The sequence below is a fragment of the Thalassophryne amazonica genome, chromosome 3 (assembly GCF_902500255.1).
Source record: "Thalassophryne amazonica chromosome 3, fThaAma1.1, whole genome shotgun sequence".
Taxonomy (NCBI): Eukaryota; Metazoa; Chordata; class Actinopteri; order Batrachoidiformes; family Batrachoididae; genus Thalassophryne; species Thalassophryne amazonica.
The window spans coordinates 82539962-82558407 of record NC_047105.1 but is presented as its reverse complement, the minus strand read 5'-3'; the positions used below and the strand labels follow the sequence as shown (position 1 = coordinate 82558407).

The window sequence follows — 18446 nt, the reverse complement described above, 5'->3', positions numbered from 1 at the left end:
TGCACGTTCTTGCTATGTGTGATGGGTGGCTTTAGACTCTGGCTGCACTAACATACGTGTGTGTGTGTGTGTGCGTGCGTGATCCCAATTCAACCTCAAATTTGATCCAGATTTATTTGACGTGACAGCAGCCCACACTTCAGTGTGCAGTGAGATGAGAAAGTGATTTGTTAGTTGTCACGTTAGTCTCTTTCAATAACCAAATTTCCGTTAACTTACTGTCGCCAGTATTATGTGCCTAATGTTGCAGTAAGAGAGTGAAACCTCATGCTCATGAGGCATATTTTTGTGATGAATTCTACAAATGCTTTATGAATTTGCTCTTTTGTAAAGTTTGGAACAAAAGCATCACAACCATAACGAAGGATCAACTTGTGTCCTTATAGCTCTCCTGTGCTGCTGTGCAGCAACCACTAATGTATTTTATGCAACATCGTCTGTGTGTGTGTGTGTGTGTATGTATGTGTGTGTGTGTGTGTGTGTGTGTGTGTGTGTGGAGGTTGCAGGTCATAGACTTCATACTAGATTCTCATTAGCCATCTTCTGCATCCCAGTGGTATCTAATGAACTCTGCAGCACAGTATTTTCTCCTCCACTCAGCAGGGAACTCACATTATGGAGGTCCTCGCTGCTGTCACAGTCCTCTTTACAAACATGTGCTCACAGTCTTAGCAACACCAAGAACTCACTCTCCGCTCAATGGTATTAATACAGTGAAACAAAGAAAACTACAATCTCAAAAACTGGCATGAAATGAAAAATCCCAAATGCAGAAAACAAAATGCACCAATCACCCCCCTGAAAACCTCAACAATGCAGTGATCCTTACATTTATTTGAGTAGCATTTCTTTGAAGACAGTATGAGCCCACTGTATTTCATGTTCTTTATGGTGAACTTAATTTCATTAAAATTAATATTCCTGATTGATGACTGACATAAATGAAGTTGAAGACATATTCAGTGACTTGGAAATGTTCATACATCCATCCTTGACTTGTCTCAACAAAACTGGCTGTAAAAGCTATTATTTAATCCTCATATTTAGAATAAATTGCAGTAATCCCAATTATTATTATTACTGGAATGTATTGGAATGGAGTTGACTGCTCAAAACATGAACGTTTTTGGGTTCATACTGTCTCCTATGAAAGTCAGTGCATCCAGAAAGTATTCACAGCGCTTCACTTTTTTCACATTTTATTATGTTACAGCCTTATTCCAAATTTTTTTCCATCAAAATTCTACTCACAACACCCCATAATAACAAGAAGAAAAAAGTATTTTTTTAATTTTTGAAAATTTATTAAAAATAAAAAAAACTAAGAAATCGCATATTACATAGGTATTCACACACTTTGCTCAATACTTTGTTGATGCACTTTTACAAAGTATTGAGTAAATGAATATACATGTGATTTCTTAGTTTTTTATTTTTCATAAATTTGTAAAAAAAAAACCAAAAAAACCTTTTTCATTTTCATGACGTTATTATGGTGTGTTCAGAGAAGAATTCTGAGGGGAAAAAATTAATTTTACTCCATTTTGGAATAAGGCTCTAACATAACAAACTGTGGAAAACTGAAGCACTGTGAATACCTTCCAGATGCACTGTATGCATGTGGCATTTGTGGTCATTAATTAGGATTCATATAATGAATGTGAATGAATGCAAGAAAATTTGCATGAGTTAAAAGATGGAACATGCCATTCAACTAGGCAAAAATATTCTTTCCACTACATGAAGGGAAGACATTATTTGTTTTATATGACACCTAAATAGATCCATGTCAGTTGATATTTTACATAAAATTATACAGACGTTTCTTCTTGGAACAGGAAGTGGAGAGCAGTGGGGCACAGGTGGCTCCGTGTCCACAAAGGAATCAACTCCACCCTGCAGACTAGCTGCCAACACACTGCTAAGCATAATGAGAGATGCTGAGGTGCTCAGCAGTGTGTGTGTGTGCGTGTGTGTGTGTGTGTGTGTGTGTGTGTGGAAGCAGACAACTTCATTCTTCAATCCACCGAAAAATCATGATAGGAAATTTTCCAATTCTTCATGTGACAGAGCTTCTATGGCTCATAAAGAGGACCCTACGGCCACTAACTGATTTATAGTGTATTAGATTGAGCGTTCTCGTATCATGGATGGATTTAATGAAAAGCTAATGGAGTCGTTCAGTAAAGCCAAACATATGGAACAAAAATGTATGGTAAATAGAACCAAAATGCACAGTAAATGATGTCACTCATGCAATGGGACAAATAATGAATGTTACTTGACATACAATTAACCAGTCAAATGACAAGTAGAACTTATAACCTTTACTGAAGTTTCATATTTAATATATTGGTCTGTAATCACAGTGTTCCCCTCTTTTCACCTCTCTCTCTCTCTCTCTCTGGTGTTATGGTGTTGGTTATCCTGGTGTAATTAACATGGGAGATGAGTCAGGATTAAGGAAACACATCCCTGACTTCCTCTGCACAGTGATGGGGTGTGAAGTTAATACCACTAATCAGTTGTTTGTGTCTATGTATTCATGTGAGTGTGAGAAAGAGAGAAAAGGTGAAGGCAAGTGTAAGGAGATGATGTTGAAATCAGTTTTCTTCTGATGGATTATTACTGCATGCCTTTCTATTTCAGTTCTATCATTTTCTCTTCTGATCTCCATCTTTCTCTTTCTATAGTTTGGCAGAACTGAGGTGATTGACAACACTCTAAACCCTGATTTTGTCAGAAAATACATCATGGATTACTTTTTTGAGGAGAAGCAGAACCTTCGCTTTGACTTGTGAGTGATTTTGCTTGACCTTGTTTTGTGCACCATGACCATTCGCTCGACCATTGAGATATCCCATAATCCCTTGCACGCCAGAGAGGCGCTGCAATCCAAACAACATGGAGAAACCACAAGACAACAATTGCAAGTGAACATTACACTACCAAAATGTAGTTTTTATGCCTTTCATAGCATTATGAGACTGCATACATGAGACTCCTGAAGACTTGCTAAAACAAATATTCCAAATATTCCGTATCCCCTACCTTCAACTTGTGTGGAACTTCATAAACACAAAATGAATTTCAGACATTTTATATATATTACTATGGAACAAACAGCACAAACAGTGTTGCAAAAGACAATAAGCAAGACGTTAATGAGCAAACTTCACTTTCCCCAAGAATGACATGGACAGGAAGTGATCGCGGTTCAAAGCAAATCCCATTGAAAATAACGGAGAAACAACCTGAGATTCTCGCATGTTTACCTAAAACAAATACAATAACATCTAAAAACCCAGATAATATATTCACGAGAATTTTAGGCACAATATATAAAGAGTTTTATGTTGCGATGTTAATGCTGTTGTCCATGTACAGCGGTTAAAGTGCAGCCTGATCAGAGCATCTCAGTGCAGTTCTCAATGCTAATGATATATCACAGAGCAGCAAACTCTACAACGTTTTACGGGATTTGAAACCTCAATAGGGCAAATGTCATTGTTCACAATGATTATGTAGAAAATAATCTATGATGTATATTTAACATTAAAGAAACAAATTCTGAAATATAAATTATAATCCACAACATTATCTGTTTCCTATTTGTATGCTTTGTAAATAATTTGTTCACTTTTCTTGCAATCACAATACAATCTGACATAGGCCCCACGATACGATTATCACGTTGAACAATCACATGTGTACTTCACGTTTCAACGCAAAAACATGTACTGTGACGCCCCTAATTTCACACACACACACACACACACACACACACCACACACACACCACACACACACACACACACACACACACACCACACCACACACACACACACACACACACACACACACACACACACAGAGTGAGGAAAATAAGTATTTGAACACCCTGCGATTTTGCAAGTTCTCCCACTTAGAAATCATGGAGGGGTCTGAATTTTCATCTTAGGTGCATGTCCACTGTGAGAGACATAATCTAAAAAAAAAATAAATAAAATCCGGAATCACAATGTATGATTTTTTAAAATAATTTATTTGTATGTTACTGCTGCAAATAAGTATTTGAACCCCTACCAACCAGCAAGAATTCTGGCTCACACAGACCTGTTAATTTTTCTTTAAGAAGCCCTCTTATTCTGCACTCTTTACCCTGTATTAATTGCACCTGTTTGATATTGTTACCTGTATAAAAGACACCTGTTCACACCTTGATCACTCACACCTCCAACCTGTCCACCATAGCCAAGACCAAAGAGCTGTCTAAGGACACCAGGGACAAAACTGTAGACCTGCATAAGGCTGGGATGGACTATAGGACAACAGGGAAGCACCTTGGTAGAAGACAACAACTGTTATTATTATTAGAAAGTGGAAAGAAACACAAGATGATTGTCAATCTCCCTCGGTCTGGGATTCATGCAAGATCTCACTTTGTGGGTAAGGATGATTCTGAGAAAGCTCAGAACTACACAGGAGGACCTGGTCAATGACCTGAAGAGAGCTGGGACCACAGTCACAAAGATTACATTAGTAACACTTGATGCTGTCATGGTTTAAAATCCTGCAGGGCAGCAAGGTTCCCCTGCTCAAGCCAGCACATGTCCAGGCCCGTTTGAAGTTCACCAGTGACCATCTGGATGATCCAGAGGAGGCATGGGAGAAGGTCATGTGGTCAGATGAGACCAGAATAGAGCTTTTTGGAATCATCTCCACTTACCATGTTTAGAGGATGAGAACAACCCCAAGAAAACCATCCCAACCGTGAAGCATGGGGGTGGAAACATCATACTCTAGGGGTGCTCTTCTGCAAAGGGGACAGGACGACTGCACCGTGTTGAAGGGAGGATGGATGGGGTCCTGTATTGCAAGATTTTGGCAAACAACCTCCTTCCCTCTGTAAGAGCATTGAAGATGGGTCATGGCTGGGTCTTCCAGCATGACAATGACCCCAAACACACAGCCAGGGCAACTAAGGAGGGGCTCCGTAAGAAGCATTTCAAGGTCCTGGAGTGGCCTAGCCAGTCTCCACACCTGTACTGAATAGAAATCTTGGAGGGAGCTGAAACTCCAAACCTGAAAGATCTAGAGAAGATCTGTATGGAGGAGTGGACCAAAATCCCTGCTGCAGTGTGTGTAAACCTGGTGAAAAACTACAGGAAACGTTTGACCTCTGTAATTGCAAACAAAGGCTACTGTACCAAATATTAACATTGATTTTCACAGGTGTTCAAATACTCATTTGCAGCAGTAACATACAAATAAAATTATTTAAAAAATCATACATTGTGATTTCCGGATTTTTCATCACAGTGGACATGCACCTAAGATGAAAATTTCAGACCACTCCATGATTTCGAAGTGGGAGAACATATATATATATATATATATATATATATATATATATATATATATATATATATATATATATATATATATATATATATATATATATATATATATATATATATATATATATATATATATGAGGTCTGTTAGAAAAGTATCCGACCTTTTATTTTTTTCAAAAACCTGATGGATTTGAATCACGTGTGTTTGCATGAGCCAACCTTGAACCTTCGTGCGCATGCATGATTTTTTTCACGCCTGTCGGATGCGTCATTTGCTTGTAAGCAAATGACGCATTTGTGTGAGGACATGTGCAGTGCGATCGGCGGATTTTCATTTCAAGGAAAATGGCGGAACGACTGGAGCAGCACGACTGCATCAAATTTTGCCACAAACTGGGCAATAGCCAGGTGGAAACCATTCGGATTATTCAGATGGCTTTCGGTGATGATCCTCTGGGCATCACACAGATTAAGGAGCGGTACAACCGGTTTAAAGACAACCGCACAAAGGTGGAGGGCGCGCCATGCTCCGATCGGCATCAACACGCTGAAACGACCGGATCATTTCCAAAGTGAACGCTTGTGATGATGTGGGACCGATCTCTGCTCCCCTCCACAGCGTGTCTTTTTCCTGGTTCTCTCCCTCAGCCCCAACCAGTCCCAGCAGAAGACTGCCCCTCCCTGAGCCTGGTTCTGCTGGAGGTTTCTTCCTGTTAAAAGGGAGTTTTTCCTTCCCACTGTAGCCAAGTGCTTGCTCACAGGGGGTCGTTTTGACCGTTGGGGTTTTACATAATTATTGTATGGCCTTGCCTTACAATATAAAGCGCCTTGGGGCAACTGTTTGTTGTGATTTGGCGCTATATAAAAAAATTGATTGATTAATTGATTGACTGTCGTGTGATTATCCGAGAAATTGCAGAAGAGGTGGACATCAGCACTTTTCGGCACATTCCACTGTGAAAGAAGATTTTGCCATGAAAAGAATGGCGGTGAAATTCATCGGCACGAAACTGATGGCGCAGCAACAGCGCCTCCGTGTTGAAGTCTCACAGGACATGTTGTAACATGCCCAGCTCATCAACCATTCGGAAGATTCAGACGGCTTTCGATGGCTTTTCAGTCGAGTGACTATCCGAGAAATTGTGGACAAGCTGGACATGTCAGGGCATGTTACAACATGTCCTGTGAGGCTTCATCACGGAGGCGCTGTTGCTGCGCCATCAGCTTCGTGCCGATGAATTTCGCCGCCACTCTTTTCATGGCAAAATCTTCTTTCACAGTGGAATGTGCCGAAAAAGTGCTGATGTCCACCTCTTCCGCAGTTCTCGGATAATCACACAACGGTCCCACATCACCACAGCGTTCATTTTGGAAATGATCCGGTCGTTTCAGCGTGTTGATGCCGATTGGAGCGCGGCTCGCTCTCCACCGTTGTGCGGACGTCTTTAAACCGGTTGTACCGCTCCTTAATCTGTGTGATGCCCAGAGGATCGTCACCAAAAACCATCTGAATAATCCGAATGGTTTCCACCTGGCTATTGCCCAGTTTGTGGTAAAATTTGATGCAGTCGCGCTGCTCCAGTCGTTCCGCCATTTCCTTGCAAAGAAAAAATGACGAGAGACTACACCCATTCACACACAAAGGCTGCTTACAAGCAAATGACGCAACCGACAGGTGTGAAAAAAATCACGCATGCGCACGAAGGTTCAAGGTTGGCTCATGCAGGCACACATGATTCAAATCCATCAGGTTTTTGAAAAAAAAAAATAAAAAGGTCGGCTACTTTTCTAACAGACCTCGTATGTATATATATATATATATATATATATATATATATAGCTCTGTCTCACTTTTTTTTGTGCTCCCGTGACAAAATGAGTCAAATTTTCGTGACGGGGTTTTTTTTAACTCACTATTACTAAGCCTACTCCTACCCCCAACCCTAACCATAACCACAAGACCACCTTTTAATTTTGTGCAGCCATCACTGAATGAATTAGAATTAATTCATACTGCCGGGCCGAAATTGAGGCGCTTTTCATCACAATATCACGAACCAATAGATTAATGTATATTTCGTGCTGCTGAATCACGACTTTCTGTGAGACTGGTTTGATATACAACCCCTGGCAATAATTATGGAATCACCGGCCTCGGAGGATGTTCATTCAGTTGTTTAATTTTGTAGAAAAAAAGCAGATCACAGACATGACACAAAACTAAAGTCATTTCAAATGGCAACTTTCTGGCTTTAAGAAACACTATAAGAAATCAAGAAAAAAAATTGTGACACTCAGTAACAGTTACATTTTTAGACCAAGCAGAGGGAAAAAAAATATGGACTCACTCAATTCTGAGGAATAAATTATGGAATCACCCTGTAAATTTTCATCCCCAAAACTAACACCTGCATCAAATCAGATCTGCTCGTTAGTCTGCATCTAAAAAGGAGTGATCACACCTTGAAGAGCTGTTGCACCAAGTGGACTGACATGAATCATGGCTCCAACATGAGAGATGTCAATTGAAACAAAGGAGAGGATTATCAAACTCTTAAAAGAGGGTAAATCATCACGCAATGTTGCAAAAGATGTTGGTTGTTCTCAGTCAGCTGTGTCTAAACTCTGGACCAAATACAAACAACATGGGAAGGTTGTTAAAGGCAAACATACTGGTAGACCAAGGAAGACATCAAAGCGTCAAGACAGAAAACTTAAAGCAATATGTCTCAAAAATCGAAAATGCACAACAAAACAAATGAGGAACGAATGGGAGCAAACTGGAGTCAATGTCTGTGACCGAACTGTAAGAAACCGCCTAAAGGAAATGGGATTTACATACAGAAAAGCTAAACGAAAGCCATCATTAACACCTAAACAGAAAAAAACAAGGTTACAATGGGTTAAGGAAAAGAAATCGTGGACTGTGGATGACTGGATGAAAGTCATATTCAGTGATGAATCTCGAATCTGCATTGGGCAAGGTGATGATGCTGGAACTTTTGTTTGGTGCCGTTCCAATGAGCTTTATAAAGATGACTTCCTGAAGAGAACATATAAATTTCCACAGTCATTGATGATATGGGGCTGCATGTCAGGTAAAGGCACTGGGGAGATGGTTGTCATTACATCATCAATAAATGCACAAGTTTACGTTGATATTTTGGACACTTTTCTTATCCCATCAATTGAAAGGATGTTTGGGGATGATGAAATCATTTTTCAAGATGATAATGCATCTTGCCATAGAGCAAAACTGTGAAAACATTCCTTGCAAAAAGACACATAGGTCAATGTCATGGCCTGCAAATAGTCCGGATCTTAATCCAATTGAAAATCTTGGTGGAAGTTGAAGAAAAATGGTCCATGACAAGGCTCCAACCTGCAAAGCTGATCTGGCAACAGCAATCAGAGAAAGTTGGAGCCAGATTGATGAAGAGTACTGTTTGTCACTCATTAAGTCCATGCCTCAGAGACTGCAAGCTGTTATAAAAGCCAGAGGTGGTGCAACAAATACTAGTGATGTGTTGGAGTGTTCTTTTGTTTTTTCATGATTCCATCATTTTTTCCTCAGAATTGAGTGAGTCCATATTTTTTCCCTCTGCTTGGTCTAAAAAGTAACCATTACTGACTGCCACAATTTTTTTTTTTCCTGATTTCTTATAGTGTTTCTTAAAGCCAGAAAGTTGCCATTTGAAATGATTTTAGTTTTGTGTCATGTCTGTGATCTGCTTTTTTCTACAAAATTAAACAACTGAATGAACATCCTCCGAGGCCGGTGATTCCATAATTTTTGCCAGGGGTTGTATGAGAGAGAGAAAGAGAGATGCAAACAGATAAAGAACAATTGGATAATGAACTGGAATCTACAGCATGGGATGGACACTAAAATCACTAAAAAGCCTTTTCTGCTTTCATTTAATTTCCTTTTAGGTATGATGTTGATTCCAAAAGCCCAGACCTGTCAAAACATGTGAGTGTCCACAATTTAACCTTGAAGCACAGATAAATGAGACAAGTCTTTGATGAAATGTTTTGTAAAATTGAAGCTCCAAGCACTGCATTTTGTTTCACTGCATTCAAAAGAACTTGGTATTTCTCAAAACTCTCTTTATCTTTATGTGGACTGTGCTTGTTATTTATTTCTCAAAACTCTCTTTATCTTTATGTGGACTGTGCTTGTTATTTATTTATTCATGTATTTACTGCTTCTGTGTTTTGACTTGGGAGTTGTTTGTTGCATGCTACCTCAATGACGAGAAAATGCAAACATTCTGCATTAATTTACAGTATCCAAATACATTTTTCTTGTTATTGCTGTCACTAAATTTTAGTTTTCCAATTGAACACAGACAACCTACGTCACAGTGTTGTAGCCAAGCCACAAACCCTCAGGACTGAGGCTTTGACCTCTAAGGCCCATGCTTAAAAAGGTCAAGGCATTAAGTAAGCAAAAAATAAATAAATAAATAAATAAATAAGAAAAAAAAAAAAAGAAAATGGATCACATAGACGTTTATGTCCACAAAGCAGTATATTACTATAAAACATTTTTCTCAAGAACAGACAAAAAAGAACAAAAAAGTAGCATTCTGTATTGTACACAATGCTAAATTCTACTGAAAATAGTAAAATTCCATCTGCTTTGAAAATACCTTCATTTTTCTTGAGATGACTCAGGCTTGAACCCATGATATGGGCCCAAGACTTGAGGGTGGCCACGGCCACAGCCGAGGCTAAGGCTGAAGTCGAGGCCAAGGCTTGACAAATAAGGGACCTTAAGGCCAAGACCAAGCATGATGGCACTACAACACTGCTGTGATATGATTATATATGATAATAATTTTATTATTATTTTTTTTTTTACATTCGCCAAGGATGCTTTTTTTCCCAGCTACATTTTTAGCAGGGTTACTAAAACAAAAAAACATAAAATTCTTTAAGTAAAACTTTATGTGAAAGTTTGGCCTAACCTGTAATGGAAGCCATTGAACCTGGAGAAACGACCATTTGCACTTTAAAGACTGCTTTTATTACTTTAATTTATTGCACACATTTAACTAACAGTACTGAAAAGTACTTTTTGTCCCGATCATGTAGGAAACCTTTTGCTAATGCTTTTGTCAGCATAAAAGTATTGGATGATCAAAGGTTTGTAGACAAAAACAAGCGGTTACGGAGCATCCAAAAAGTATTTACAGCGCTTCTCTTTTTCCTCATTTTATGTTGCAGCCTTATTCCAAAATTGATTAAATTATTTTTTCCCTCAAAAATTCTACTCACAAAACCCTATAATGAGTAACTGATTTATTTTTGATAATTTATTACAAATAAAAATCTACGAAATCACATTTACATACGCATTCACACCTTTTGCTCAATAATTTGTTGATGCACCTGTAGCCTGGCAAAATTTGCGCTACACAGGAGACGAGAAATATATTTTGGGATCTTTTTTTCTGAACACATAAATTGGGTGGAGAAAGGTAGCAGGAGTGATTTGTGACTGACGAATATCTGCAAGAGTGATGGGGAAAGTTTCCAAGACAGCAGTGAGATCAGCTATGTTGTATGTTGAGATGGTGGCACTAACAAAAAGACAGGAGGCAGAGCTGGAGGTGGGAGAGCTGAAGATGTTCCTACTGTTTTTGGGAGTGATGAGAATGGACAGGATTAGGAATGAACACATCAGAGGGACAGCTCAGGTGGGACGGTTTGGAGACAAAGTCAGAGAGGAGAGATTGAGATGGTTTTGACATGTGCAGAGGAGGGACCCAGAGTATATAGGGAGAAGGATGCTGAGGATGGAGCCACAAGGCAGGAGAAGAGGGAGGCCAAAGAGGAGGATTATGGATGTGCTGAGGGAGGACATGCAGGTGGTTGGTGTGACAGAGGAAGACAGAGGACAGGGTGAGATGGAAATGACTGATCTGCTGTGTCGTCCCCTAAATGGAGCAGCCGAAAGAAGTTGTTCTCCTTTTTTGATCCTATAACACAGACCCCTGACAAAAAATTGTTTCTGGTGCAAACCCTGTGTACTTACAAAATGTTCTCCAACCCAATGATGTGGATAAAAAGCAACAATCGAGTTTGTCCCTAAAATATAAAACTACATAAAATAATGGTGCAATAAAAAATAATAATAAAATGAAAATAACTTTAGTGGCTCTCTCCTTAAAACAGAGAAAATAAGACTACAGTTAGAATCCTGAACATTCACACATTCTGTATGGAACTTTACATGTGCAAATGTCATTACATGCAGTATAAACTTCCAACCAATAATGTGAGCCCTCAAACGTGGCCTAATAGACGGGCATGAGCACGAGCCCTGCTGCTGCAGTCCTCCATGTTCCTCAGTAACATTCACTGGTAACAGACATCTTGGAACACAGAACAGCGACATACAGTGAACCCTCTCAAACGTATACGACTTCATATTTCTTAAGTAAGTAAGTAAGTAAGCGTTATTTATATAGCACTTTTCACAGACCAAGGTCACAAAGTGCTTCACATGATATAAATAGACAATAAAAAACAACACATACAAATATAAAACAGTAAAATAATTGAAATTAAAATGCCAGTTTGAAAAAAATGTGTCTTTAGTTGCTGTCTAAAAGCATCCACAGAATCCAGTGAGCAAAGGGAACAGGGAAGCTCATTCCAGAGGCGAGGTGCCACAGCTTTAAAGGATCTGTCCCCTCGAGTTTAAAGTATGGGGAACCATCAGCAGGTTCTGATTGGAGACCTCAAGCTCCTGCTGGAAACATAAGGCTGGATCAGGTCCTTAATGTATTCCGGTGCCTGCCCATGTAGAACTCTAAAGGTCAGCACTAGGATTTTGTAATATATCCTATAAAAAACAGGGAGCCAATGTAGAGACTTGAGGACAGGAGTAATATGCATTCTCCTATGGGTGCGGGTAAGAAGTCGTGCAGCAGAGTTTTGCACTACCTGTAGGCAGGCCAGCTCTTTCTTATTGAGGCATGTGAAAAGACTGTAACAATAATCAAGTCGCGAAGAAACAAATGCGTGTACAGGCATCTCTAGCTCATTAAAAGCCACCATTTTGCGTAATTTGGAAATGTTCTTATAGCCAACACAGTGATGGTCGAGTTATCTTAAGACCTGGAGACATTAATATGGACAAACCCTGTGTGTCACATTCAGGACAAGACAAGAAAAAGTCATAAATCTCATAGTCTCTCATGCAGAGCCCCAAAGTCTTGTGTGATCCAAGAGGGTATCCCTAATACAAAAGTGCCCTCTGATGGTGTTATGTGTAAACTGAGTTAAATTTTACACCTGGTTACACACCTTTGGTAGCAATTACCACCTCAGGTCTTCTTGAATATGATGCCACAAGCTTGGTGCACCTATCTTTGGGCAGTTTTGCCCATTCCTCTTTGCAGCACTGCTCAAGCTCCATCAGGTTGGATGGGGAGTGTCAGTGCACAGCCATTTTCAGATCTCTCCAGAGATGTTCAATCGGATTCCTGTCTGGGCGGCAGCTGGGCCACTCAAGGACATTCACAGAGTTGTCCTGAAGCCACTCCTTTGATATCTTGGCTGTGTGCTTAGGGCCATTGTCCTGCTGAAACATGAACTGCCACCACTGTTTAAGTTCAAGAGTGCTCTGGAGCAGCAGGTTTTCATCCAGGATGTCTCTGTACATTGCTGCATTCATTTTTCCTTCAATCCTGACTAGTCTCCCAGTTCCTGACACTCAAAAACATTCCCACAGCATGATGCTGCCACCACCATACTTCATCGTAGGCATGGTGCTTTCTTTCCGACAAACATGATGCCTGGCATTCACAACAAAGAGTTCAATCTTTGTCTCATCACACCAGAGAATTTAGTTTCTCATGGTCTGAAAGTTTGTCAGGTGCCTTTTGGCAAACTCCAGGCAGGCTGCAATGTGCCTTTTACTAAGGGCCGGCTTCTGTCTGTCGACCATACAGGCCTGATTGGTGGTTGCTGTAGAGATGGTTGTCCTTCTGGAAGTTTCTTCTCTCTCCACAGAGGAATGCTGGAACTCTGACAGAGTGACCATTGTGTTCTTGGTCACCTCCTAAGGCCCTTCTCCCTCAATCGCTCAGTTTAGACGTTCGGCTAGCTCTAGGAAGAGTCCTCCTGGATCCAAACCTCTTCCATTTATGGATAATGGAGGCTAGTTTGCTCATTGGGACCTTCAAAGCAGCAGAAATGTTTCTGTACCTTTCCCCAGATTTGTGCCTCGAGACAATCCTGTCTCAAAGGTCAATTCCTTTGACTTCATGCTTAGTTTGTGCTCTGACATGCACTGTCAACTGTGAGACCACATACAGTATGTAAACAGGTGTGTGCCTTTCCAAATCATGTCCAATCAATTGAATTTACCCCAGGTGGACTCCAATTAAGCTGTAGAAACATCTCAAGGATGATCTGTGGAAGCGTGATGCACCTGAGCTCAGTTTTGAGCTTCATTGCAAAGGGTGTGAATACTTATTTACATGTGATTTCATTCAATTTTCAATTTCAGTTTATTTTCATTTATATAGTGCCAAATCACAACTGAGGAGCTTCACACAAGTAAAGTCTAACCTTACTAACCCCCAGAGCAGCAGTGGCAAGGAAAAACTCCCTCTGAGGAAGAAACCTCAAGAAGACCAGACTCAAAGGGGTGACCCTCTGCTTGGGCCATGCTACTGACATAAATTACAGAACAATTCACAAAACGAATATACAGGAAATGCTGTTGGTGCACAGGACAGGAGGATCTCCAGCACAAATATTACACCCATCTGGCATTACCCAGCTGCACCTTAAACAGGGAGTAATTAAACAGAATCAGGCATCAGAAAGACAAGAAATACAGTATAATTTGTCAGCATTAAACAACATGAAAAACAGGTATTACTAAGGTGATCGCCGAACACTAACCCTAAGCTTCACTAAAAGACCAAGAATTTAGGTAAAGTTGAGGCCGCGGCACACTCCATTTCCAAACAAATGAATTAAAAGAGTAAAAAGCATAGAACTATACTATCCCAGTATGCTAGCCATATGAAAGGGAAAATAAGTGCATCTTAAGTCTGGACTTGAAAGTCTCCACAGAATCTGTCTGTTTTATTGATGCAGGGAGATCATTCCACAGAACAGGGACATGATAAGAGAAAGCTCTATGACCCGCAGACTTTTTATTCACCCTTGGGAGACAAAGTAGCCTGCACCCTGAGAACGCAAAGCCCAGGCCGGTACGTAATGTTTAATTAGGTCAGCTAAGTAGGGAGGTGCCAGTCCGTGAACAATTGTATAGACTAGTAGCAGAACCTTAAAATCTGATCTCACTGGGACAGGAAGGCAGTGAAGGGATGCCAAAATGGATGTAACATGGTTGAACTTTCTGCCTCCTGTCTGGCTGCAACATTTTGAACCAAATGGAGAGCCCTAATGCTGGACTGCGGTAAACCAGAAAATACAACATTGCAGTAGTCCAATCTAGAAGAGATAAATGCATGGATCAGGGTCTCAGCAGCAACCATAGACAGGATGGGACAAATCTTCCCTATATTTCGCAGGTGGAAGAAAGCAGTCCTCGTAATATTTCTAATGTGGAGGTCAAAGGACAATGGAGGATCAAAAATTACCCAAAGGATCCTCACTTTGTCAGTGTGATGTATGACACACGAGCCTAGGCTAAACATTAACTGGTCAAATTGATGCCGATGTCTCACTGGACCAAGAACCATCATTTCAGTCTTATCAGAATTTAAAAGTAGGAAGTTTCTAGACATCTAACTTCTCACTGATGCAAGGCAATCTTCCAGGGATTTTACGTGGATAAGATTACCAGCAGTTATCGGCATGTATAACTGAGTATTTATCTTTTTTTTTATTATTTATTTATTATTTTATTAGACACCCATGCATAACAGAAATTCAAATATATACAAAATGACCAAACTCATAACAGAAAAGTCAAAGACGAAAAGAAATATAAGAAAATAAACAAAATACATGGTGCCTAAAGGTGTAGGCAGAAGCAACGCTTATCCACGCCTACCCTCCTGTATAAAAGCAATCAAACAGGCATATATGCCTGTTCATAGACATTTATATCCAACACAGTCTGAACACAGCAGCACATAGTTACAGATAAAAGAAGTCCAATATTTCTCCAGATAACTCACAAAACAACAACAACAACAAAAAACGAAGGTTCTAGTACAACAGCATCTACATATATCACAACTCAACCATATTAATCTAATACATATCTAGGAAATACCATTTGTCTGTATAAATGTTTGAACCAGTTAATATCTGGACATTGCTTAAGTTTCTCCGGTAAATTATTCCATTTTTTTGGGGCCACAAATGGAGACACAGAAGCACCTCCTAGTTGTCCTAGCGCCCGCAATTTTAAAATAAAACATACCCCTTAAATTATACATTCCTTCTTTCAGTGTAAAATATTCTTGAATTCTGAGAGGTAATTCTTTATTTCTTGCTTTATGCATCAACTGAACAGTCTTAAATGCAATCATATCATAAAGTTTAAATATCTGTGATTTAATAAACAACGGATTAGTATAATCCCAAAACCCTGAAATATGAATTATTCTTAATGCTCTTTTTTGAAGGATGAATAATGATTGTAATGTAGTTTTATAGTTATTACCCCAAACCTCAGCACAGTATGTCAAATAAGGTGCAATCAATGCACAGTACAAAGTATGTAGTGATTTACCATCTGGAATATACTTTGCCTTATTCAGTACTGCAATACTTTTAGAAACTTTATTTTGGATATGTCGAATATGAGGTTTCCAGTTAATTTTATCATCAGTAATCACACCTAACAACTTATTTTCCTTGATGCAATCTATATTTACCCAAAGTATATTTAACTGTATTTGTACATCCTGTTTATAATTTCCTAATAACATCATTTTAGTTTTTGACCAATTTAATGACAATTTGTTCATGTCAAACCAACTCTTCAGCTTTATCCACAAGAAAACAGGTTTGTGTCATCAGCAAAGAGAACTGCTATAAACATATTGGAAACTTTACATAAATCATTAATATATAAAATAAATAATTTTGGTCCCAGCACAGAGCCCTGGGGAAACCCACAAACAATGTCCAGATATGTAGAACAGCAGTCCCTGATTTTAACAAACTGCTTCTGGTTTTGCAAATAACTTTTAATCCAGTTCAGAGCCACTCCTCTAATCCCATAAAGTTCCAACTTTTTAAATAATATGCTATGATTGATTGTGTCAAAAGCCTTTTTTAGGTCAATAAATAGACCTATTACTAATTCCCTTTGGTCCACATGTTTATTGATCTCTTCGATTGCACTGCACAAAGCCAAAGCAGTGGACCTATTTGCTCTGAACCCATATTGACTGTCATCAAGCAGGTTGTGAAGTTCAATAAATCTATCCAGTCTGTTATTGTAAAGATTTTCCAGTATCTTAGAATATATCATCAGTATCATCAGCATAACAGTGAAAGGTAATCTCAAAGCATCGCAATATGTGCCCAAGGGGTGCTATATAAAGGGAGAAAAGCAGGGGGCCTGTGGAACCTCAAATTTCATGTCACTAAGGTTAAAGATAGTGTTACTGTACAAAACACAGTAAGAACGACTGGTCAAGTATGATGTCAACCATGCAAGGGCACTCCCAGTAATCCCAAAATGATTTTCCAGCCTATCAAGTAGAATATGATGATCCACAGTATCAAATGCAGCACTGAGATCTAACAGCACAAAAACCATAGTGGTGTCCGAATCCATTGCAAGCAGAAGATCATTCACCACTTTAGTGAGAGCGGTCTCTGTGGAATGATATTTTCTAAAAGCAGACTGCAGTGGCTCAAAGAGATTCTCAGTAAGACAGTCCATGAGCTGCCGTGACACCACTTTTTCCAGAATTTTAGAGCAAAATGATAGATTTGATATCAGCTGATAGTTTGTCAATACACTAGGGTCAAGATTAGGTTTCTTAAGTAATGGTTTAATCACTGCGGATTTGAAACATTAAGGAACAGATCCAGAAGTTAAAGAAAGATTAAGAATTTCCAGCACAGTCGGCCCAAGAGTTGGCCACAGGTCCTTAAACAGTTTTGTTGGTATTGGATCAAATAAACAGGTTGTGCTTTTTGTTGACGCTACGAGTTTCGTCAGCATGCCTCGAGAGATACTCACAAATGTAAATCCAGGTAATACCTCAGTAATGGTGCCCGCCTCAGTAGTAGGGTGTAGTGGCTGGGTTAAGGCATCCTGGGATATGTTTAACCTAATGTCTTCTATTTTCTTCTCAAAGTAATCCAGGAAATCTTGTGCTGTAAAAGGACAGCAAACTACAGGTGGTTGTCCATGAATAAGTGTTGAACATGAACTTTGAGTTATGCTTGTTTTTGTTGATCAAATCAGAGTAATAGGTCCGCTTTGTAGCCAGTAATGCATGCTTATAGTCTAAGATAGCATCACGCCATGCAAGGTGGAATACTTTTTGAATTTTGAACTACACCATTTCCGTTCTAGACTTCTAGCCTTATGCTTGAGGTCACGCAGGTAATCACTGAACCAAGGTGACTATGTTTTGGGGGAGCGCAGTTTTAACAAAGGTGGTACAATCATGTCAAGTGTAGTTTTGAGCACTAAGTTTAAACTATCCACAAGACTCTCTACTGATTGGGTATTTGCCAAATGTGAAGCTAAGACATCAGGCAGTCTAGCTTCGAGTTCAGTCTTAGTTGAGGAGTTGATGCATCGCTGTAGTGATATATAAGGTTGTTGTTCTACTAAACACGGCAGTGAAACTGTAAACTTAATAAGAGAGTGATCAGAGACCACTGATGTAGGAGGCATGATGTCAATATTCATGACAGCAATACCATATGTGAGAACCAAATCCAGGGTATTTCCACTAATGTGCATCAAGTCCTGAATGCACTGCCGAAATCCTAATGCATCCACAATTTCCATAAATGATTTGCAGAGGGGATCAGAAGGCTTATTTATATGAACGTTAAAGTTACCAATGAACAGAATGTTATCTGCACTAGTTAACAAGTTAGAGATGAA

The 18446-nt window shown here is 39.4% G+C and overlaps 1 protein-coding gene across 2 annotated transcripts in view; it reads left to right on the top strand.

Moving 5' to 3' along the window:
• The window catches only part of cpne5b (copine Vb), a 573316-nt gene that overhangs the window by 167679 nt on the left and 387191 nt on the right, over window positions 1–18446 (top strand). For both annotated transcript variants that reach the window (XM_034166971.1, XM_034166972.1), the window contains exons 4-5: window positions 2694–2797; window positions 9293–9332. In XM_034166971.1, the coding sequence (XP_034022862.1) occupies window positions 2694–2797; window positions 9293–9332 (144 nt within the window). The remainder of the gene's footprint in view (window positions 1–2693; window positions 2798–9292; window positions 9333–18446) is intronic.